Source organism: Patella vulgata, chromosome 8 (genome assembly GCF_932274485.2).
Source record: "Patella vulgata chromosome 8, xgPatVulg1.2, whole genome shotgun sequence".
Lineage (NCBI taxonomy): Eukaryota > Metazoa > Mollusca > Gastropoda > Patellidae > Patella > Patella vulgata.
The window spans coordinates 37,266,914-37,292,929 of NC_065886.2; the positions used below are offsets into that span (position 1 = coordinate 37,266,914).

The following is a 26,016-nucleotide window of genomic DNA, read 5'->3' on the forward strand; positions in this document are numbered from 1 at the left end:
CATTTTTAGCCTTGGAAAAGTGGTACTGATAACTATTGCACACTTTTTAAACCATGAGAGAGAGAAATGGGGGTTTAATGTCCACTCGACACTAAGTTGATTTCAGATTATATGGTTCAATTTCATTTCAATAATTCGCTTGCACTTAGGGGTCTTTAGCAGTGGGAGGAAACCGGAGGTCCCGGAGAAAACCCACGAGATTGGACAGGCATCCCTACTCCTTGTCACATACAAGCAGGGAATCAAAACCATGTCACTTGACTGAATGACAAACCTTCTGATCCAACCATCACCAATTGGCTTGTGCACATCTGTATAGCAATTCTAGTTAAAAAGTTAATTTTATAACATAATAGACTTTGAGATAAAAATGATCAGCAGAACAATTTATTTACAAAATGTAAGGAAATATAGGCACATACAGTCAAGGGCTTCAAATAAAAGTATCACTAAAATATACAAATATAAATCAACTACATTTATAATAAAACAAAATATTAACACATGGCATTCAACAACATTAAAATAACCAACTAACTTGCATTTCATAACCCACTTATATATTTCATTACAATATGACCAAGTGGCATATTACAATATAACCGTGTGGCATATTACAATATAACCGTGTGGCATATTACAATATAACCGTGTGGCATATTACAATATAGCCAGAAACAAATTACAATATAACCAAGTTGCTTATAGTATAACCAAATGATATTACAATATAGCCAAGTGACAAATTACAATATAACCAAATGACATAATACAATATAACCAAGTGGCATATTACAATATAGCCAAGCGGCAAATTACAATATAACCACATTGCATATTACAGTATAACCAAATGGCATATTACAGTATAACCAAGTGGCATATTTCAATACAACCACTGGGCATATTACAATATAACTTAGTGGCATATTACACCATAACCAAGTGACATATTACAACATAAGTACCAAGTGGCATATTACAATACAATCAAGTGGCATATTACAGTATAATCAAGTGGCATATTACAGTATAACCAAGTAGCATATTACAATATATGTATAACCAAGTGGCATATTTCAATATAACCAAATGACGTATTACAATATGAAAACCTTTACAGGTAATTAAAATATTCATTATAGGTTCCCAATACATGAACAAGTTTAAAATAAAGTTTCCAGGTAAATTCTGACGCTAACTGTTAACCTGTAAAAATAACAAAATTTAATACAAAGGCAAATTGTTGACCCAACTATAAAAACTGAGGAAATTCAATAACCATAGGGAATGGTTGTTTACCAACATATCTTCACTTTAAGAAGTTTATTTCCCCATTCCTTAGTGTATTTGTTCAATATATGAATACAGGTTTGTTCTACTGAGTAATAACTCAACAAATTGGTGATTTTATTATGCATCTTCGGTATTTTGAGAATATGTCATATTGTTTGTTTCATGTTACATGTGCAATGCCTTGAGCATATCTGTCTACTCTTTTTGAAATTTCAAATTATCAAGGGATCTTTTAAGTGCACAATCAATTTATAAATAGGAACACGGTTTTCCATGCTATCCGACAGTGAATTGAAACGCCATCGCCATTTAATAATTTAAATTTAAAAATGGATAATCAAGACTTTTTCATTGTCTTAACAATCGACACTACGCTATTCTTATCAAAACTTCCAACAATTGCTTAGAATAAAGTAATTTGATTGAAATTTTCAATATTTATTTCTTTTATAAACTATTATTGTAAGAATTGTCAGCTCTTTATCTGAATCTTACAAAAAACATCTTTAATCTTACTGGTAGTAATAAGACTTAGTACAAGTTATGGAAATCTGTAGTTTAATTTGAATGTTACTATTATGGACTGATACACAATTTATGGCAATTTCGTATATAAATAACAAATATTACTATTGATTTTATATAATAAATGTGAGTGGAACACGTGTGCCAATAAAAACACATAAAATGGCTTGATATAAAAATTAAATAATTGTATGTATGACATCTAATGCAGTAAATGTTGTTATGCAGGCCTTGAGACAACTTTGATGGTTATAAAGCTATAGTCAATGATAATTGGCATACAAGTAAGTTATGATCCATCAAGAATCATGGTAACCTAAAAAAAATGTGTGCCATAGTAACTGTAGAATATGTGTCATGGTAGCTGTAGAAATCGAAATAAATGCACTGTAACATTGTATTCTATCAATTAACCAAATAAATTATTCAGCTATCAATGTAATAACTCAAGACTACCACAGTGTTCTAAAAATAGATGGGTGATGGAATCAATCTAAATATCAAAATAGCAAGTTTAGAAAAGTTTAGAAAGCCATTGTAAAGAAAAATCTCACAGATGTCAAATATTTAATTCTAATATACTGATATGATCACTTAATCAGATCAAATTGTTAAACAACATATGTGCAGGACATTTAGTCTACTCCAAAAAAGAAGTTAAGTTGTTGCTGATTTTCCTTTTCAATTAATTCACTACCTAATTATTAAAACAGTTAATTAAATAATAAAAATCCTTTAAAACTAAGGATGGATTTGTTCTATGCATACAATATCAATGTAATCTGAAATTTAAAATAAATAAATTATCAAAATTTTACAGCTCTATAATCTCTATATATATAAAAAAAATAAATCGTTTCATAAAATTTGAAGATTTTGTTTGAACAAATTCAGATCTTAATTTAAATGGACAGATAAGTTTAATGATGTATTTCAGATTTATTCAACACAAATAAAATAAAATCCAGAGATGTTTAAGTATGTCATGGGTTCTAAATACTCGATATTACCTTTTATCTTGAGCAAAAACAGAGTTAAACTATTTCAAGTGCATACAGGAAAAATAAATATATGAGCAATTGACTGGACACACAATATGTATGATCAATTTACAGCACACTGAACTATATATGAGCAATTGTAGCACACACAAATATGTATGAGCAATTTACAGCACTCACATATTTACATACATGTAATTCACTGCACAGTGAAATGTCTGAGCTATTTGCAGCATACAGAATACAGATATAATTGAAATGAACAGCACACATCAATATATGATCAATCAAGAGATATGTAATTGACAGCAAATCAATATAATGGCCAATATGTACTTTTAGACCAATGCCTGAAAATCGGACAGTTACTATAAATAAAATTCAAAATTATCTTTTTTAAAAGAAGTTTTTCAGTTCAAGCTTTACCTGTGTGGACATATTGAAAAACTATTTAAGGAATAACAATTTGTTACACTAACTGCCACAGTGGCACTCAATGAAGATGTTAACTAAGAACATAAACTTAGCAACATCTGCTGTTTTGACTGACTTTGCTACAACAGACTTTAATTATTTGAACACAATAGTTCTGAATGTTACTATATGAGATTATGACATTGATAGATTTTGTTCGATACCATATCAGCATAACAATTTTTAAAAATAAAATATAAATAATATGAACACAAAATTTACTAGATTATGTCAAAAATATTAAATGGTTAATAAAAATAATGAGTTTATACAACAATTAAAAATGATTTTCTCGTCGTTTTTAAAATTCTGAACCTGTCTCATTCGTTTAGTTGTTTCCACGATATTCAAAGTAGTTGAAATCTATCAGGAATGTTGCCCCCATTAAGATTGTCTTTTTCATTAAATCCATATTGGCAGGAACTGAAAAATATATAACAATTATTCAAATATCACTTCTTCAAAAGGTTAAATTACATAAACTCTTATATCGAATCCCAACTGTTAAGGGTTATCTTATGTGTAATCCAATATGTACACATGGCCTCAGTTTTTCATCCCATCCGTATGACTAAACAGTCATGGGTTGGGTTCAATGAACTTTGATCACAAGCTTGTAAAGGACAATGAGATAGACAACCTGCCCAAACCCATGGGTTTTCTCCAGGCCATCTGATTTCTTGTCACTTCTAAAGAAAACTATGTGCAAAAGAGAATTATGGACATAAAAGTTTACCATGTTCTTCCTGAAATGAGCTTATGACAACCACTCGTGCAGAAAAGTAGGATATCAAGCCCACATTTTATTTTGGGATTCTGATTCTGAATAAAGTAATGGTTACCATTGGTTACTTACATCGTAAAGAGAAGTCATTGGCACCACCAAACATTTCACGACATCCACCCCAATGCTTAACAATTTGCCCAACTTCTTCTCCACCATCATCAACACCTGCTAGAACCTAAAATCAGAAACCACATATTTAAGATTTGTTCATTCATCAACAAGATTGACAAATAGTTATCTACAACATTTCATTTATCCATTTTAAAACCATAATGTAACATTACTGAACACAGAACCCGAAGTCATTACATACAGTACATGTGTGGCATGGGGGATTATCAATATCATTAAAGATGCATTATGTAAGATCTAAATCTATGCCACATCTTGTCAAAACTTCAAACAGTGAAAACTTTGCTTAGATCAGAATAAAGTCATTTGTATGAAATTTTTAATTCATTTTGCATTATCAACTTTTCAGCTAATCTTGTATATCACATCTTTTATACGTATTTTACACTGGAGTGGAATACTGAATTTTCTTAATTACTTTGTAAACCAAGTTTTAGTAATCTCTAGCATATTTATAACTGCTGTATATACAACCTTTTCCTATAATTTGGCTTGATTTTAATTAAGAATGTAAATTGTCTGAACCATACTGACCCTGAACACTACATCAGTACAACATTTACAGTAACAGCAATCACCAATAATAGTGAATACAGGAGATCCCGTAGCATCATATACATGGTATTTAGGTGTCCAGCAAGTCCATCTAAAAATAAAATATAAAATAAACAAAACTATTGACAAATAGCCTACAGTGGCACATGAAAATTGTAAGATGATAGGCTGATGGAGATCTGATCAAATTGATTGGTTTTCTCCATGAGAGAGAGAGAGAGAGATGAGTAACCTCCACAAAACTTCGGAATCGGAACTAACACATAATACAATTAATTCATTTCAATGATTTATGGGCAGGTAGGTATTTCTATCACTCAATACCACATTCTACAGTAGATATCGCTTGTGTGATAAATTTCATAATTTACTCATATTACTGAGCGATATCTCCTTGGGAGATACAAGGAAATCTCTTTACATAAATTATTTGGGGGATAAATCAAATCTCCTACTTGTCTTTTTTGTTATGTCACTGAAGTGTTAAGACCATGACTACATGTATGTGTGGTGTAATGGTCGAGACGACTCAAGAGTGAGACATTATAAATAAAACATGAATATTAATACTGCCATGGGACCTTATATGTCGAGTGCTGTTTCAATATATTATGCATTGTCTTGCCCGGGACCAGAACTTAAAAATACAGATACACTAACCCGCACGTCCTATATTTCATTTGGTATAAATAATTTACGAGTCGATCGGTACATTGCCACACATTATTTGAAATAATGGTATGTCAACATCAAAGGATGTTGCTTCATATGTTTTTTAATAACTTATAAGTGATACACCATTGGGTTTGTGTATTCAGTAGTGATGGGTGTCATAAAGAGTCACACTTTCACACTCAGTAGTGTTTACAGTTGGTTATAGTTATACACCTGCTAATTAATGACAGTTACTAATCACTTTCTATATCATTATTAAATATTAACTTAAGAGTAATGATCACTTGTAATTGTATGATTTAATGTGAATAATTGGAATTAATAGGCCTTTGTTGGTCCATGTATCATTTCTAATTACTTTCTAAACATAATAATAAATAAATATTAGCTTCGACTAAATTGATCACTTGTATGCATTAATGCCACACAAGTAGTAAAAAGTGAGAGAGAGAAATGGGATTTAACATCTAGATAGTAATTTCGGGACTAACACATAGTTCAGTTTTATTTCGATAATTTTAGCTGTGGGAGGATATAAATGGTATATTTTTACAAAGTGGGTGTAGGACGATTATGGTGACTGGTATTACACCAGAGTTGAAAATTTAAAAAATTCCACTACTCACACTTCTTTAACTTCTCCAACTTTATTACCAGGTGGACTTTGGATTTCCATCTCTTGAAGATAACAACACCACAGACAACTTCCTTGACATCTAAATGGTCTGTGTAACTGGATTAAGGGCTGTTCGTTAGTATCTGTAATATTCATCACGAAGGGTCGAGCTGTACCACACATCTGTCGTGTACAACAATCAGTATCTAATAAAAGAGAAATGTGATTTTAAATGCCCATTTTACACAAACTATATATGATTTCATTTTTATTCCATTATTGGTCTGCATTCTGCAGTACAATAGGGCACCTGTCGCAATCAGACACAACCGGCAAGTCTAGAAATACAGCTAATTCAAGTGCGATAACTACATGTATGGCAGTAATTACAGGAAATAGGTTTCTTCATTTACTGACCATAAACACTGTGTATAAATAATTTAAAGTCAATCGGATGATACATGTAACTTTAGCCTCTAAAACTAAAAAATATTTTAAAGTTATCAAGGACAGTTATTATCGGAAATTGCTCAAAATCAATAGGATTCACTGTATCTGAAATCAATCGGATGACCATTTTAGCTTCTTTACCGTCCACAAGATTTTTTAAGAAGTGATCATGGGCCAGAACTCTGGTGGCAATTATCGGAAATCGCTGAAAATTAGTAGGTTTATCCTATTCAGACCATAAACACTGTGTATAAATTTAAAGTCAATCGGATGATAACTCAAGCCCCTAGAGCGGCCACACACAACAACAATAGAAGACATTTCAATGTGAGCGTAACAAAAAGTAAAGGTGTTTGAAGTAGGCCTATATTTGGATAGTATGCAAAAGGGCAAGATGAGTAAAAGGCACCAACTCTGACAGTACCAGTTTGTGTTATGTCTGATGTACATACACAATGCAAGCGTTATCATTGTCAATGCTGCTTGTTGTGACATCACACGTAGACCTAAATACTGTGCGTGAACTTAACGGTCAATATTATCTTATACAGAGTTAAAAGAAAACTTTAGTTTCAAATTAGGCTGTGAAACAGATTGTTAGTAAATGTGATCACTTCAAGAAATATATACAAGAAGCTGAACAGATTTTATTTGCAATTAACTCCCTGTGCAATAGGGAGCTACGTACATGTACTTAAAAAAACTAATTGCACAATATAGGCATCATGTGACCTGACATAACCAATTCAATACATTTCCATTTTAAAAGAAATAAGTTGATAATTATAATTAATGTAAAAAAAAACCCCATCAATACCGGTACTTTATTTTCCAAAATTCATTTAACAAAGAAATAACAAGCACAAACCTTCTTTAGCAAACATAAACTGTTGCTCTCCTTCATTGCAAATACTATATCGGTTATTCTTTTCAAAACCAGTAATAACTGAAAATAAAACATTATATTATAATGCACATTCAATTATACATTACTAGAAGAATGTCCGGCTTCACTCGGGGGTCATAACCTCGAAACCGGAAGTGGTAGATGAACGCCACCTGGCCTATGTTACTCCCCGGTCCAAGCTACCCCTATACCCCAAATTTCAGACTCGGGGCAGACCTAGTGTAGCCGCCAACCCCGAACAGACAGACAAACGACAGTCACAAATATTAGTATAGATTTGAAAATGAAATTAATAATTTCGTCAGCCTTAGGCCTACTGTCATCAACACAATTTTAATATTGCGTGTGACTGAAAGTAAAAGCATGCCAACATGTACATTTAGTTAAAATAAACTAGCCTGGGAGTTGCATGTTTAAAACACTTACGGCTGGCCCCCGGGATCCATTCACTTAATTTGATTTGTTTATTTGGTGCAATGTCTATTTTCTGTCTTGTCCGCAGGTTTATCTTGTAGATTTTTGTTTTGCATGTAGTGCAGTTCTCTCGCACTTACTAATAGAGTCAAGTTGGCACTTAGAACATTCAAAATCAAGAGTAAAATAATAAGTAAAAATTTGTAATTAATAAATTTCATACAGCATGCCAATATAGAAAAGGATGACATCCTTAAAAATTAGTAGTAACCAAACCAAAGTGAAGCTAGCATTCTTGTGTTGTTAGATGGATCATGTGCTCGCAACAGCTGCAATGTTTGGAGTGAAGCGGAGACGTTGAACAAAGTTCAACTCCTTCACTTCGCTCCAAAATTGATCTGCAAAGACGTTATGATATGATGATCAACTTTGCCAGAAAGCTGGGCTTTGAAGGGATGCCGTTTTGAAGCATGCGACGGTACATAAGTATGCAAAGACAATTCTTGGCTTCACATACATGTATAGTTGTATACCGTATAGTTTAGTTATTTATACTTATACTATAGCACAAGTATAAATCTGCCTTAACAAAGAGTTTTATTAAACTAAAGCGTGAAAGTTGCTTAGAATAATAAGGGCATGCCCGGCAGGGGCATGGCAATAATTAGAAGCATTGTGACACCGACTTATGCAAAGAAATAAAAAAAATTAGTTTCCATAATCTGAATAATTATGAATTTTAACTCATCCAGACAGATTGCGTCTGATTAATATTCATTCATGAATCATTATCCAGAAGGTAAAAAACATTTAATATTCCATGGACAAATTTATTAAATGCCGTCAGCCTACTGTCGCTTTAAATGCTGGCAACCAACGAAACCGTGTGTGTTGTGCTTACATACAGTGTAAACAACCCCGTGTAGCCCAAGCCGCGGCTGCAGTTCTCGACATTGTGCACACTCTTCTATCTCTAGGCCTACTTTTTCGTTTAGTTCCTTGTTGTTGGTATCAAATTATTTGCTCCGTGTTATTGCGTAATTTCACCAATGGACTTACCTTCCAATAACTCTAAAATTTGATGTACTCTGACCTCGCTAAGTTGCGCCAAATAAGCCAACCCGGCCGGTAATCCTGCTGGCACGACAATATTTGGAGGGGGTGCGGCCATCATCTGGAATTGTTGGCCCTTTTCTCCAGATTGTGGTTGAGAAATAACGGTTCCACCTTGCGACATTTTGGATGTTAATTGTCAGTTCTTCCAAAGCTAAAAAGTCAAATCAATGGTTCCTTTCGATGGTACACAACGGACAGCTAGTAGTAGTACTGGTGTGCTATAATACACTATCAGGTCGGCTAGTCCACTCGTATCTTTTCTGGCGTTAGCGACGCCTGTTGTAAAGGGAGATAATTTGCTCGCGACACGCCCTTGAATTATACTCGAATCAAATCACTGTTCTTTTCTCATTTGACTTCACACTTACATTCAGCTGAAATTCTATGGATTAAAATCTTTTTACCCAAAGCGAACCCAATAATGATTAAGGCAAAATTACCGGCTAAATGTTAAGAAGACAAGTCCGGAGGAATGCCCGCCCCCATTAATTTGGCTGCAAGTACACCTTTCACCATGGTAAGCCTGATAAGGACAGATATCTAAACCTTCAGATGAGACGAAAAACCGAGGTCCCGTGTATATATTGGAATGCACGTAAAAGATCCCTTGGCAGTTGGAATTCGATATAAGAGTAGGCGATAGTGCCGCTGCCCGGGCAAAATTTCCTTCATAGCACACTGTATGGAGTATGCTATAGTCTTTATTAGCCCAGTCTAGGAGCAGAACAGTAGGACGTTAAACCCAATTTCATTTCATTTCATTTCTCCAAGTTATGGCACACAAGTTGCGATGGTCGCGAATAGTTAACTGGACAGTCGATCTTTATTTCAAGCCACTTCACTTCCGCCAGTTAAAAAAAAAACAAAAAAAAAAAACGGTTGCCAAGCAAGATGCCCACGTTTTGCAAGAAATGGGTGGGTAATGAATAGAGCTCATCCTCTCATTCAAGATAATTTGTTAAGTTTCACATGAATGGGACAACAGATGTAGCCCCTCATTTCGCGTAAAAAGGAGGGTGAAGCAGAAAAGTAGGACGTTAAACATTCATTTTATTTCTTGCAAATAATATACTCTAATGTCATTGCTACCGTTGTTACGATAATAAACAAAGTGTCAATTATCCATTTTTGCGGTTATATCATCAACCGCAAAACGCATTCAAATCTACTTAATATCGGAGGCATATCGAGCGTTGATTGTGATTTTGGTAAGTTAATTAATGTCTTATTAATAATTTATGTAACATTTAAGCCTAAAGAAACACCTACAATAGGCAGAGTTAGCTCTTGCACAATGCCTGTTTAAGTAGTACTTGGTTAAGATTATTAGTGTCTAGTTGAAGATGCATTATGTAAGATTTAAATAAAGGGCTGACCGTTATTGCTATAATAGATCAAAATAAGTAATTCAACGACAATATATTGAAAATTACATTCAAATTACTTTAGACAAGATACCACTGCTTGAAGTTTTCACAGGATGTAGGAAATATTGATTATTACCGTAGCAACGTTACTTGTTAAATAAAATCCTGCAATAGGAACATTTAGCTCTTATATTAAAGGGACAATAACACTCTTGCTGTCTTGACAGCTCCAGAAAATAAAGAAATAGCCTTATTCTAAGTACTAGATGTATTAGTGTCTTACATTTTGTGTAAATTATCCACTAAATCCTATTTTACTTGTCCAGAGGGTTCAAAAATATTTTTAAATCCAAGTCACATTTGAAAAGGTTTACGTTAGGCTTTTCAAATCATTTAGTTGAATTTTTCCAATTTTTTAAATTAGGTGTGTTAAGATGAAATTTATATCATCAATTAATTGGAATATTGTAAAATAGTTCAAATTGTTGATCAGAATAAAGATTGGGATATATTATTCAGATACAACAAGAGTGGTATTGAGCCTTTAAAGACTAGATAACAAACCTCATCTCTCAACATCAGTATATCTGATTCCCCGGTTGTACGTGACAAGGAGTAGGGTCGCCTGTCCAACCTCGTGGGTTTTCTCAGGGGCCTCCGGTTTCCTCCCACTGCTAAATGCCCCTACGCGCAAGCGAATTATTGAAATATAAATGAACCGTGTGTTAGTCCCGAATGGACCTAGTTTGTGTCGAGTGGACGTTAAACCCCATCTCTCTCTCTCCCCCTCTCTCCCCCCCCCCTCTCTCTCTCTCTCTCAGTATATCTCAACGTTTTTAGCTACGTTCTCGTAGCTAATTAAAGAAGACGTATTCTACTTAAAATTCACAATACGAGCTTCGTCATTTATATTAACTACATTATCCCAGTCGGTGCAGAATAGTAGGACGTTAAACCCAGCTGTATTATATAATTGATGTTTGTCTTTCTTTTAAAATTAAAATCATAATCAACTGGTAGCTAAAGACACGGGTTTTGTATAGATTTCAGCCTACGAATTTTATAAGTGTCTAGCTCACCCATAAGAATGCACGGTCGGATATTTCCACTGTTAGCCATGTTGATATTGTAAATATATATTATGCCAGTATTGATTAAAACGTGTTCCAGAATTTCGCGAATTTTAATGATTGTAGAATCTACCTCTATAATGTTTGTAAGGGATTCTGAATTTCTGTTCTTTACGGACGACTTGATATAATTTCTTTGCCTGCTCTTCACAATTGGGAATCTGTATTTTATATCATGTGGCCCATCTCGGCTCCTGCGAAAAAGGGGTAAAATAATGAATACATGCAACATGGCGAGAATCCTATACACGTTTAAGAACTCCATGCAAATCATGGGTCCGTTAACGGATTTGCACTAGGTGTGGGGACGCCTGCACAACCCATATTCCGGTCTTACCAAACGTAACACAGCAACGAGTATGGCATTTCTAGTTCACGGTATCACGTCTTAGTCCCACCTGGGCTAATGAAGGCGGGAATATTATACGAGCTTCTATTAAACAGAGGTAAATATTATATTTACACAAACCTGTGTCATTTAATAAGAAAAAAGAAGAAACATTTAAGGGCTCTTATCAGTATGAACTGTTGGTGCTTAAACAATTCACCTATATATTTGGAATATTGACCATATGTTTATAACCAGGCATATCTTAATTAAAAATAGCCTTATCGAAAATCAAATCACTAACCTAGCCAGCCGGATCAAGGCCTTTTACGAGCGTCGGTGAAATTCCTTGACAACAACTAAATTGAAAGTGAAAACGCTTATATTTTGCAGCCATGGGTTAGCAGATTTGTATCAAAGTTTGGTATACATGCATAATCTAATCTGATATCACCACGACGTCTGCCATGTTGCGTATAGATGTTTAAAGGTGTTAACTTTCTTTGATTTAGGTGAAAGAAAAGGTATTTAATTGGATTAATCTGAGGTGTTATTTCGATTACTGATATGACAAAATCTATACGATAAAATTTTAATTTCCAAATATTAAGCAGAAAGTCAGTTTAGCCTTGTTTTTGGCTTAAGTTGTCTACAGTGGAAGATAAACTTTGTTGTATCTCAAAGTTGGATCTATCTGTGGGTCTAAAATTTTAGGCAAGGAACAACGTCTAGTCGTTCGGAAGCGACGGAAAACCAAGGCCCTGTGTAGACGTTGGTGTACACGTAAAAGAACCATTGACAAATGGAATTTGAAATAAGAGTGGGATGTGGCCCGCTGCCCGAGCTAAAAATTCTCCATAGCAGATCGCGTAGCCTATGGCCGTCTTTGTTAGCCCGGTTAGAGAAGAATAGGAGGACTTTAAACTTAATTATTTTATATCATTAGCCAGAGTGATGCAGAAGAATAGGACGTTTAACCCCATTTGCATTTGTAAAAGTGGAGAGAGAGAAAGAGAGGGAGGGAGAGAGAGAGGGGGGTGTTTAACGTCCACTCGACACAAACTAGGTCATTTTAGGACTAAACATATTGTTCAATTTTATTTCAATAATTCGCTTGCGCGTAGGTGTCTTTATCAGTTGGAGGAAACCGGAGGATCCGGAGAAAATCCATGAGGTTGGACAGGCAACCCTACTCCTTGTTGCGTACAACCGGGGAATCGAAACCTCGCCAGTTGACTCAATGACAGACCTTATGATACAACGCACACGCGCTAATCATTCGGCCATCCACCCCACCCCTCCCTCCCGTAAAAGTCTAGATTGTTAATAAGACTGTAGCGTCGCAGTCCGGGCAGAAATATCCAACATAGCATAACCGTCTTTAAAATACAGATGTGACGTCATCCTTTGATATTGGCGTACCATTATTTCAAATAATGGTACGGTAATGGTACGGGCAATGGGCCAAGCGTACATTATTTATACTAATTGTTAAATTGGACCCGCGTGACGTATTTCATTGAAATGCACGTGCTGGATAGGTGTCAGTATTTTAAGTTGTTTACTGTCTTGCACTCGACCATTAAACCACTCTTATTAGTCCGGTTCGAACAGAAAAGCTAGGGCCTGTTTCACCAAATTTTAACTAAGATAAAATCAAAATTTTAGTAATTTGATTGGATAACATTAGATTGATTTTAGTGCTTAGCCAATCAAAATTGAAGTATATACTAAAATTTGAATTTTATCTTTAGTTAAAATTTCGTGAAACAGGCCCCAGGATGTTATCCCTCATTTCATTGCATTAGTCTGGATGTTGTAGAAGGATGAGACATTAAACGCCATGCACTTCCTTTGTTTGTAATATAGTGTAGATTATATCTTAATGTTAGGACTGCAGCGTCGGAATCCGGGCAGAAATATCCAACATTAGCGGCTGACCCGGGTGGTACAAGTTAAGAAATTATTGTAGATTATATGCTAATACTTATCGGTCAGATAATAATATGTTATGCTATATAAAGACTGTTGAGCACTTCAATTCATGACTATTAGACCTTATCGTGACCTATTTAACATCGTGTCATCAACAAGTATAAACTATACCCGGGATAAAACGTGCTTGTTTTCATAGATGAATTACTTGACATTCGCTAGTTTAAGCCTTGTGGCTCTCGGTCTGTGTATTCTCAACGTCGATGCATCTATCCCGAAGCTACTGGGCTCCTTTAAGCTAGAGCACCCGGGCTTTACAACCGTGTTCCGGAACCAGACTGGAAACATCACAACGTATGACTTGTTGGTCTCTTCATTCAATGCAGTGCCATTATCTACCGATGGTGCCTACATTGTTCGAAATATTGGCAGATACCTGTCCAATATTGCCGCCATACGTCCAGAACTCATCACGAGTCAAGTAACATGGCCCAATGAAGTTGCACAAGTTCCAGGTAAACTGATATTTTAGTCATTAAATAAAATGAAATATGGATGAAGCGAGGGAGAGAAATGAGGTTTAACGTCCACTCGACACAAACTAAGTCATTTTGGGACTAACACATGTATCAATTTTATTTCAATAATACGCCTGCGCGTAGGGGTATTTAGCAGTGGGGGGAAACCGGAGGACCCGGAGAAAACTCACGAGGGGATGAAGCAATTGCAAAATCTGTCTACTACTATACGACCCTGCGGGGTAGGTCTATATATACTTGCTCTTTGTAGAACACCCGATTCCCCGGTTGTACGTGACAAGGAGTAGGGTCGCCTGTCCAACCTCGTGGGTTTACTCCGGGTCCTCCGGTTTCTTCCCACTGCTAAAGATCCATACGCCCAAGTGGATTATTGAAATAAAAGATTGAACCATGTGTTAGTCCCGAAATGACTATAGTTTGTCTTCAGTGGACGTTAAACCCCATTTCTCTCTCCCTCTAGAACACCCGATACCACTTCACACATCTAACTTCTGGAGTCCTATATAGTGTTTTTCCTCACTGCAATGTTATGTGGGCGGTAGACAGGTTCTGCCTCTGGGGTTTAACTATTAAAGTGGTAGGATACGTCTTAAGACACAAGTCAGATCGTTTACATGTAGCTCAAAAGTTCAAGATATGTACTATTGTATTGTAAATATATTTGTTATTGTGTTATTATTAAAAGCTCAACCAAGTGTAAGGTTCCCGAAGAAATGAATGGCTTGTATGAAACAGATACCACACTATTATCGTTATATTTGTTTAAGGGCAAAATAAAGCCAGGCTGACACTTGCACGACTTTTGGCCACGATTTTGTCGTGGCAAGTCGTGCCATTTTGGGTCACGAACTGGGAGGCTCCCGCACTGTTCACGACTAGTTCACGACGAGTTCCCGAATGCGTGCCTATCAGTGTCCACATTGACACGAACTGGCACGACGAGTTCGCGCATAGTTTGCGCATAGTTTGCGCACTTCCCGCATTGGCACGACGAGTTTACGCAATTCGGACGGTGTCGTGCCGACTTGGGCACGCCATATAAAAAGAGGGCCTCCCCAACCCCTGGTCATTTTTGGATTGGCTGTGGAAGAGACAACATGCTGAATGTCAGAGACACAATCATTGCAGGGAAGAGAAGATGCTTATACCTGGCAGCTGCCACGCACTGGCACGCATCCTCCCGCATCGTCCCGACGAGTTCACGAACAGTTTGCGCATAGTTCACGACCCGGTCGCTAAATTATGTCGTGACCAAAATTTTGAACATTTCAAAATTCTCGTCCCGACATGGCACGCAGTCACGACGGGTTTACGCACACTTCACGCCAGTTTACGACGAGTTTGCGCACTGCCACAGAATCGTGCAAGTGTCAGCCTTGCTTAAGAAATCATCTGTGTTTACGGTAACCCGACCGACGATCCTAAGCCGTTGCTCTCATTTCCCAGGCCCTATAACTAGACCTTGTCCTGATTTTCTCTGGAAATTCCAACACTGCAATTTATGTTTTATTTTTAAGATCCTTACTCAGTGATTAAGCTAAAAATGCTAGGAAATAGATAATACAAACCTCCGACCGACGTAGAGCCAAGTAACCGAAAACACAGGTATTTTATTTTCTTGGCCTAATACACGTATGACAGTGTAACGTTATAATATACAAATATAAACTTCGTCATAATAAAAACTATAGAGCTTTCCATACAGCCATTATCAGAGATGCATTAGGCACTAAAACTTTAATATGACAGTTGGAATTCAGAAGGGGTAGGGTCCGAATTGATTAACGCGTGCGCGTTAGGTCACAAGAACGAGGGGGTTTCTCCGGGTACTCTGGTTTCTTCCGCTACGGGCAAGCGAATTATTGAAATAAAAATGAACCATAATATGCTGGTCCCGAAATGACCTAGTTTGTGTCAAGTGTACGTTAAACCTAATTTCTCTCCATATTTCTCTCTTTCTGTTTGGAGCTACTGTAGTAGGGTGAATTACGACCCGATAGTAAATGTTTAATCTATCGTGCTAATCCGCACAATATTACTTAATTCAGTAAACTATATTTTAATGGATCTTAATCCACCTTAATTACCCTTTTATTTATATCTACTTAATATTGTCTTATATATATATCTCCTTAATCACCCGTCTCCAGTATTCTTTGTATTACACTTTAAATTAAGCTTATAAATTATAATTAACGTCTACGGGCTAAAGCGTTTTAAGTTACCATGGTGTGTTGTTTGTATAGACGATAGATTTGTAGGATATATAGACCCAAATAACAGAATTAAAAGGGTGGGCATTCCCTGCTAAGACACTATGTCTCAAATTACACTGGACCAAGCCTAATCCATACGGCTTCCTCCAGTAAGTTTCTTAGGAATCATCCTTGTCTACGATATCACCTTAGGTGGAAGTGGACGTAAAACTCCAGAAACGAACGAACGAACGAATTAAAAGGGAACTTTCTAGAAACCTATCACAAGGAGATCAACTTCAGATCACATCCCGAAGGACAGACTTGATTTACCTGTCTTTGAATATTTCGAGACAAAAGTTTATATCAATTCCCATAAGCACTTTGGAGTATTGAACCAATAATTGTTACATTAATTGTCTGCTGTAAGTTATGTTGATTATTGTTAACCAAAGAATAGAGAAATATTAGCAACCAACAAAAGTCTTGTTTTCATTGATCCAATCACGAGAATTCAAGAAAATACATAAGGATTCCACTTGTACACTACTTTCATTTTAACCCTGTTTTCCCAGTTTACGCTATACAACAGAACTTGGTAGTCATTTGATTAAATTGATAAGCATTGGAGAAAATATCAAAATAGTCATGTCATATTTCTTATCAGTAGTAATCTTTTGGGTTTTATCTTTCTTCAGATCTAAACTAGTTTAACTATACAACGATTTGTTACAGAAAACCAGTTCTTGATGTTTTGCCGTAATTTATGTGGACTTTAAAATCGAAACGTTGGCTGGTGCGAATAGAAATACCATTTACGAATGCATGACAACATTCGCCATGATATTTTATAGTTAGATGTTTTAAATATTGCTTGGTATGATTTGTTGATTGCTGGTGGGCGTAGCCTGTTATGGGGGACCGAATGTCGAGAAATTTATTTTAAGAGATCGCTGTAATACATTTAGCTTTTATGTTTGTCCTACAGCCATAAAACATATAATCCTTGAGTGGCATTTAGCGATTGAACACATTAAAAACACAACACGGTTAAGATAACGATAAGAGAATACTTGTCTAAACGTCGTGCTATGCCTATAAACCAGTGATTGTATTTCCATATAAACTGTGTTGTGTATTTAGCCATAAAGCAGGTTATACAGTCGGGCAACTGAGACTACATAACTGGGACTGCATTACATAACTTAGTTGTCTGTTTAAAGGAGATAAATCCCTAACTCTATATTTTCTAGAAAATTCGGAATTAAAAACACGAATTAAAATTTAATATTGGTCCATTTCAATCACAACTGATGTTGTTATCTTGCCATGAAAGTATTGGATCCTAATATCCAATATTAAAGACATAATGAACATTTTTAAATCAGTACATGTATTTTTTATGGTTTCGAAAACCATTTGTAATGAACAAAGAATGGTATATCCTAGGAGACAATGCAGAAGTAGTTAGTACTGACTGATTCACAAACGACAATATAATAATAAAAAAAATGTTTAGAATTTACTAAACAGGCTTAATGACTATCGCTGAATTTGGACTGTTCATGTATTTCACCGAACATACTTGATTAGAAATTACAATAAAGATTTTTAAAAATTGAATTTAACTCCCTCTATATACATTCATATGACATGTATGTGCTTGAGACAAATTATATGTGCTTTAAGACTAATTTACGTATGATTCTACTATAGTTCGTTCGTGAGGTATTCTGCACACGTTCCACTGAGAGTGATGTCTTTCATCTGGCGGGCGTAAAAAAAGATAATTACCTAATCAACATTCTTAATCCCACTAACACTCACTGCTAACACCAACTTGAAATTAATTTATGACCCATGCCTGTATAACATTTATAGTCGGATTGATTAATTAATGACAGATATTAACGACACTACACTTTATGTGGAAAAGCGAAGTGCTCGCAGTAAAAACCACATAACTGGACCCGTATATTTTTTACATATTGTAAAAAATTAATTAAGAGTTCAGGACTTAAAAGTTGTAGGCACTCTAAATTGGATCTTAAATTAAAAAAAATTACAAAACAAATTATTCCGTAGTCAATTGTTTTATTTAATTAGGGGGATTAAGGAATCCTTCAGGCGTTAAAGAATACACACGCCGGCTGTATATAGGTAATTAAGGAATAAACATTCCGAATATGCATTCGGTCACTGTGACGTCACTGGCGTCTGAGGGGATTAAGAGTGTTTTCGATAATTGGCAAAGCCGTTAATATGGAAGGTCTATTTTTACGACTTTGAATGAAGATAACTGAATTAATTTCAACCAGATTGGCGTGAACTTGCCGTAAAGTGGATATAGTAACCATTGGCTACACGTATCTCAAATCTTCCGGGACCATCTTATGTGCACTTTAAGATCTAAGGATTTCCATGTAGAAAATACATTATATTATAATAGCCTATTTTTTATACCCACGCAATATACCCTTGCACATTGAATTCCGCGACTAAGTGATATAATAGACCTATTATATACAGTGAAAGAAAATTACCCGAAATGCTCCAATACCGGCAAACAGGTTTTTTTTAATAACATGTCATGTACAGGTATACATTTCTAAGTTCAAGGTCGTCTGAAAAGTGCTTAAAGAGACATATAGATGGTTAGATCTATTTGATAAGGCCATCTTTAAGTTTGGTCAAAGGTCACGATATGTAAACAGGTCTAACGATAATCTTAACCCTAACGCTTACCCTAACCCTAACCTACAATCTCCCAACAATCAAGTGCCCTAATCTTATTTACATCTCAGCGACCTTTACGAAAATTGAGTTGGCCTTGACAAATAGATCTAGGCAAAGATAGATCGATCTGATTAAAATACAGACCTGTTTCTCGTTTTTTTTTATACTTGTTAAATAGATCTAAATTATTTTCTTCAAGATATTATTATTAAAATCTTTTATAACGAAATCAAATGAAATGGGGTTTAACGTCCTACTGTTCTGCTCCGACTGGACTAATGAAGACTGGCGTACGCCATAGTGTGGTGTGAGGAAAATTTTGCCCGGAAAACGGCGCTACGGCCTACTGCCGAGGGATCTTTTACGTGCAAGCCAATGCCATGTGTATACGGCACCTCGGTTATTCGCCCCACCGAACGACTATACGTTGTCAATTGCTAGGCCCTCGGGCATTGCACCACTGATGGCGGGGCGGGGGGGGGGGGTGATCACTCCGAAAGATCCCAATGAACTTTCTCGGCCAATGAAGGGATCGAATACGGGAACTCCAGGTTAGCGAGAGAGAGAAAGAGAAATGGGGTTTAACGTCCACTCGACACAAACTAGGTCATTTCGGGACTTACATATGGTTTAATTTTATTTCAATAATTCGCTTGCGCGTAGGGGTCTTTAGCAGTGGGAGGAAACCGGAGGAAACCTACGAAGTTGAACAGGCGACCCTACTCCTTGTCACGTACAACCGGGGAATCGAAACCACGCCAGTTGACTTAATGACAGACTTTATGATAAAGCGCACACGCTAACCATTCAGTCATCCAACCCCCCTCCAGGTTAGCCAGCCAACGTCTTTTTTAAATACCTGGGGCATGGATCCATTCAACGTGGGTTTGTATGAAAATGAACTTAAGAAAATTGGTTATTGATATGGTCTAAGCGATATCTTCAGCTTAACATTTCTTTTCAACTTGTCAACTTTCAAGAAATGATAGAGAGAGAAATGGGGTTTAACGTCCACTCGACACAAAATATGTCATTTCGCGACTAATAAATGGTTCAATTTTATTTCAATAATTCCCTTGCGCGTAGGAGTCTTTAGCAGTGGGAGGAAAACGGAGGACCTGGAGAAAACCCACGGGCTTGGACAGATGTCTTCCTGTGGGTCCAAAGTCCACACAATTTTTTTTTAAAATGCATTATTTAAAGAAATTGATATCTATGACACGCCCTCGCAGTTGAGAAAAACATTCAATGGGGAAAGTGTTACCGGATGATCTGGAAACGACTTATGTTATCGTCCCAGAACGTAACATTCACTACGACCCGTCTTATCCATAGACATTCAAAGCCGACCAAAAATGAGTGGACGTGACCAATGTAAAATCTGCGAGAACTGTTGTAGCGTAAAACCCAATTTTGTTGCAAAAGTTGAAGATTACTTGAAAAGGTGCTTGACACGTGTTCAGTTGTGATTAGTTTACACGTGAAAGAATGCGGCATTCATAAAACACCTCCGTATTGATTAATTTTCTTAGTTCATCATTGCACAACAAGTTGGTGTTGACACTGATTTCACAGGTCATAGCCTAAATATGATGTCATTTCCCCTAGAAATTGAATGTGTTCGCACAAAAATATAATATATTGATTTGGGCCGTCAATTGTGTTGAAGAATCCAATATTAAAGACTTTTTCAATACGAAATAAAATAAAATTTATAAAATATAATATATTGATTTGGGCCGTCAATTGTGTTGAAGAATCCAATATTAAAGGCTTTTTCAATACGAAATAAAATAAAATTTATAAAATATACTCTTAAAAAAAAGAGACGCATAGTGACATTTCGTCGTCGGTACCCCCACTTTACCATTGCCTCGTTGCAACACGAACTGCGACTCGTCGCTGAACCAAACTGTTGCTGTGACCATACCCTGTGTGTCTGAACCCATTAAGTCGGATTTGACGGTGTCGGCGTATTTCAAAACAGCAGCTCTAACGGGGCGTCTGGCTCGTAATCCGGTCTTACGTAGGCGGTTACAGACTGTCTGGTCTGAGATCCTACGCCGCCCAGGAATTGCTGCTGCAAATGATGTAACCGGATGTGACAATCCAGGGTAGGTGGAGTCACTCTTTTGGCCTGATCATGGGCGGTCACATGTTGAACTTCGCTGTCGGTATCTATCCAAAGGCGACAGATTGTACTCTGGGAAACATTCAGCAGCCCGGCTACATTCTCTCTGGGATTCACTTTCTTGTAACCGCCCGATTGCGTTGTTGCGTCGGGTGTTTACATGTGCATCTAATTCTGAAACCGAGAACCCTGGGATTTTAAAGGCCTTAGATTTGGGTTTCATGCGAAAAGCTTGCGAAGTTAACCTCTTTCATGTGTCTTGGTAACAACCAAGCGAAAACAAATTTCGGCAAAATGTATACCCAGTCACTATTAGTGACCCTACATTTAAAACCAATAATTCTTACATAATAACAAGTAAGATTTATGTAAACAACGATCCCGTTCAAATAAAAAAAACCGATGAAAAATGTGTATATTCTAGATGAACTAATATTTTTTTTTTTTTTAAAAAGTATCGTTTACCCGAACACATGAAGTGTGGGCGTTGGATAGATTAAGGATATCTATTTAAACATTTTTTTTTGTTTTATGTTTTAAAGATGCTGTCTTCGGTACATCCACGATATCAATTGCTGGTGGATTTTTGGTACCTTTTAAAACTAATGGCGCCATAAAGCTCGCAGATATTACGAGCCAGGCGAGTATTAAAGGACCCTATGATATCACAGCTGGAAGTAGTAAAGACTGGTTTTACCATAAAGTACAATGGGTTGATATGGATAAAGATGGCGACCTAGACATTTTAACTTGTAGAGCCAGAAAACCTATATTTGGTATATCATCTTTATTGATTGTTGATACGGTTAATGATGCATTATATAAGAGTTAGATAAAGAGCTGTCCATTTTGCTATACTAGTTTAAAAATAGATAATAAAAAATGAATACATTGAAAATTTCAGTCCAATTACTTTATTCTCGGCGACTTTATAACAAGACATTCGGGATTGTCAAGTACTAATGCTAAGATTATAAACAAATTTTCGATTATCCAGTTTATCGTTAAATTATATACATTAAATGGCGAAAATGTTCTAATCCGTTTCATACCTAAGCCATCCGATCTTCTTGAGGGTTGATTATAGGCGTGTCATGTGAATAAATGTCTAAATAATAATTTAAATCTAGAAGATAGACTGCAATAGGCAGATTTAGCTCTTACATAAAGCTCCTTTAAACAATGTTATTTTGAACTTAACAATTACAAGTTAATATATTCGAGATAAATATGATTCGATTTCCAACTAAACAATTCATAGGTTTTCTATTTGAAGACTGCCATTTGCTCGATAGGTCACTCTATTCTAATCAATTTTTACACTTTCTACTTGGATTAAATGAATTTTGTCCCGAAATGACCGTTTTGAATGGACGTCAAACCCGGCATCTTTCTCTTTTCTATATTTAAAGGATCTTCTGAAGGACAATTACTTTGGTTAGAGAATCCAACAAACCACAGTATGCAGGATCCATGGAAACAACACGTGTTGGGCGAGGGGCCAGATATATTCTTCCACCATTCTGTATTAAATAGTTCTGGGATTCCTACAGAGTTTATATTCACTTCCGGTTATTTTTCTAAAGCTCTTTCCGTCTACTACCTCACTTCCGGAAACACATGGACAGATCCGTCGATGGTACATATATAGATTTAATGTTGATAGTTGGTTGTCCGGGGATGCACAGGGGCGTTCTGGTGGGACTGAAAACAAAACGAGGTTGACGTGCACGTAAAAGAACCTTTGACAGATAAAATTCAATGAAGATTATGCGAAACTTCTCCTCCGACCATAGAAGAATATAACTGTATGTTAGTATTCAAATGATAGTCGTTCGAATGGGACAAAAACATATTGGCGTGCACGTAAAAGAACCCTTGACAGTTGGGGTAGGTCGGAGCGCCGCAGTCCGGGCAAAATGTATGCCTTCCTCCTTAGTCTAGTAGGAGCAGAACAGAAAGACAACCCCATTTCTTTTCATTCCAAGTCGTCCTCGTTGGACCCTGTTTTATTCCTTTGTTCATTTAGATACCATTCACATGTCTGTCAAAGGTGCAGATATTTCCATGTTTTCTTTTTTCATGATTTTCAGGTAAAATCACGAGTAATTGATTCAACAATTGGAGGAGTGTTTGGTGTGGATGTTGTAGATATCAACCAAGATGGCGTTCAGGATTTACTGGTAACCACTAACAACGAGCAGGGTAATGGTGGAACAGTCCTGGTTTATACTGTACCATCAGATGCTAGGTAGGAACACTGGTCAGATAACGAGGGTGAAGGGATGGAAGGGGCGGGACTTATTGGTCAATTTAAATCAACATTGATGGTGTTATCTTGCCATGAAAAGATGGACGTCTGATATCTTATATTTAAAACAAAATAAAATGTTGAAATTGGCACACGAATGGCGTCCTAGAATGCTTTCGAGTGCCATTTGTAATGAAACGACTCGATGAACGAAGCTCACAGGAGAATACAACCGGTGTACACTTAAACTTGACTCGCTGAACAGAACTGATTAGAAATTATAGTAAAAACAAAAACGATTGAATGTAAATCATTAAATGCGTTGCGACCCATTTGTGTTCATTTCTAGTTGCCAAAGAATAGAGATTTAGCTCCTCCAATTTTTATACGCCCACATTTTCATGTGGACGTATATTGTCGTCGCCCCTGTCCGTCCGGACGTCCGTCTGTCCACAATTTGTTTGTGGACACTCTACAGGTCACAATTTTTATCTGACTGTGACGAAACTTGAAATATAGGTCTATCTCCCAAAGATCTCGATTCGATATTGGCATGTATCGGACTATAACATAACGTCATGGATAAAGGCCCCTGATTGTACGAAAAATTACGTTTTTAGCTTGTGGACACTCAAGAGGTCACAACTTTGATTCGATTTTGATGAAACTTAAAATGCATGTTTATAACCCAAATATCTTGTTTCTTTTCGATATTCGCGCATATCGGATCGTAACCTCCTGAATTATGGCCCTTGATTGTACAAAAGATCGCATTTTGAGCTTGTGGTCCCTATAGAGGTCACAATTTTTATCCGATTTAAAAAACAGAAATGTGTGAAAATATCACAGTTATACACTAACGATGGTTTAGTTCGGATTTCGTTAAAATCGGACTAAAACTGAAGGACATAATGGCCGCCCCTTGCACGCAAATAATGTAAAAAATATGGTATATCAAGGTTGAGGACCCTCTAGAGGCCACAGTTTTTATCCGATTTGGATGAAACTTTAAATACATGTATATGTTTTTATCATAAAGATCTTGGTTCCTGTTGATAATCACACATATCCGAACGTAACTGCCTGGATTATGGCTCCTGATTGGTCGAAAAATCGCATTTTTAGCTTGTGGATTCTCTAGAGGTCACATTGTTTTCCGATTTTTTAAAAAAAAAACTTTTAGATATCACCATTCCACCGTAATGAAGGTTGAATTGGAATTTCGGGAAAATCGAAATAAAAGTGCCCGACAAAATTAATACAAAACCCGACACTCATGTAATTCAATTGGAACTTTAAAACAAATTTTAAAAAAAGTTATATAAGACACCAATCATTGGTTTATTATACACAATCACGACGTTATCGTTATCAAGCACAGATAACATTTAGTAAACTTGAAGGTCTAGGCTATAATAATAAAAAATACGACCGGGTAAAAAATTCTCCACTTTACTTCATTATGACATACGTTAAATCATATAAGCTAGCTGTTTGCCCTCTATAGGCGTCTTCAGATATTAATAATGTATACAAAATATTGATCGGAACCGAATTCTTAAGTTTTGATTCTAACTCAAATCGTCTTATTGCTTATTATTTATATTAAGAGATTAAAGTCATAAGATCCGTTATTAACACATCTATTTCTATATTCAATTACACCACAATACGCCAGGGGGCAGCTCGTTCACATCTATCAAGTGTCGCGATGATTACGTGCACTGTTAGTGACGAGAACGTAATATGTGTATTGTAATAGTTTATTAATCTCTATAACTATTACTTTGTGCTGGGCATCATTATATAGCATAAAATAACAGTATATTAGAATTTTAAAACTACCCCTACCCCACCCCATACAAAATTACCGCCACCAACATACTCACAAAAGAAATCACAAATCTACCCCCATCCATACACAGAAAACTACTACCCCCCCTCCCCCTGAACACTACTCCTACCCCACAAAAACACCCCCACCCGCAACATACCCCACACAAAACTCCCCCACCACACCCACCCCCTCCCTCACCTTACATAAAAACACAAAAGAAAACACTAAGCAATATCGATCTTATAACAATCGTGCCGGTTAAATAACTTATTTGTTGCAGGAATGGTTCTTCAGTCTTAAATACCGGACATTTATGGGGATATACGGTAACTCGAATGATTTAGTATTTTAGATAATATTATTCACGGGGATATTAACGCTCAGAAATTTGCTTCCTAAACATTTTTTGTGTGGTTTTTATTTTCAAAATAATGGAATATTGAATGATTAAGTATTTTAGATAATATTTTTCATCCATTTCGGGGTCCTCGAGGATGCGTCGTATTTCGACGTCTAATTCAGAAACTTTTCTCACAGAGGGTGGCTGTAATATCTGGGGTTTAGGTGTTTGCAAATTTTCCAGCAAACTCTCGGGTACTAGAGCCATCTTTTTAGTAAA

General features: G+C 36.2%; 1 protein-coding gene and 1 non-coding gene across 2 annotated transcripts; one reads left to right on the top strand and one right to left on the bottom strand.

Annotated features, from left to right (window-relative positions):
• Positions 1-371: 371 nt before the first annotated feature.
• Positions 372-9,219, bottom strand: LOC126829293 (phospholipid scramblase 1). The gene is made up of 6 exons (XM_050559083.2): positions 8,892-9,219; positions 7,380-7,457; positions 6,072-6,267; positions 4,750-4,861; positions 4,153-4,258; positions 372-3,719 (listed from the first exon to the last, which is right to left on the bottom strand). The coding sequence occupies exons 1-6, from the start codon at positions 9,067-9,069 to the stop codon at positions 3,625-3,627; spliced, it is 765 nt and encodes a 254-aa protein (XP_050415040.1). The 5' UTR covers positions 9,070-9,219; the 3' UTR covers positions 372-3,624.
• Positions 9,220-13,662: 4,443 nt separating this feature from the next.
• Positions 13,663-24,976, top strand: LOC126829291 (uncharacterized). The gene is made up of 5 exons (XR_008789011.1): positions 13,663-14,223; positions 21,852-22,085; positions 22,722-22,948; positions 23,403-23,572; positions 24,970-24,976. It is a non-coding gene; the product is annotated as an uncharacterized LOC126829291 (transcript).
• The last annotated feature ends 1,040 nt before the right edge of the window (positions 24,977-26,016 follow it).

Excerpts from the sequence above, each read along its gene's own strand:
- LOC126829293 (XM_050559083.2), bottom strand. The coding sequence starts at position 9,069 with ATGTCGCAAGGTGGAACCGTTATTTCTCAACCACAATCTGGAGAAAAG. Across the intron at positions 7,458-8,891 it reads AATTTTAGAGTTATTGGAAG|TTATTACTGGTTTTGAAAAG; the intron begins GTAAGTCCATTG and ends TTTTATTTTCAG. Across the intron at positions 6,268-7,379 it reads GTTTATGTTTGCTAAAGAAG|ATACTGATTGTTGTACACGA; the intron begins GTTTGTGCTTGT and ends CTCTTTTATTAG.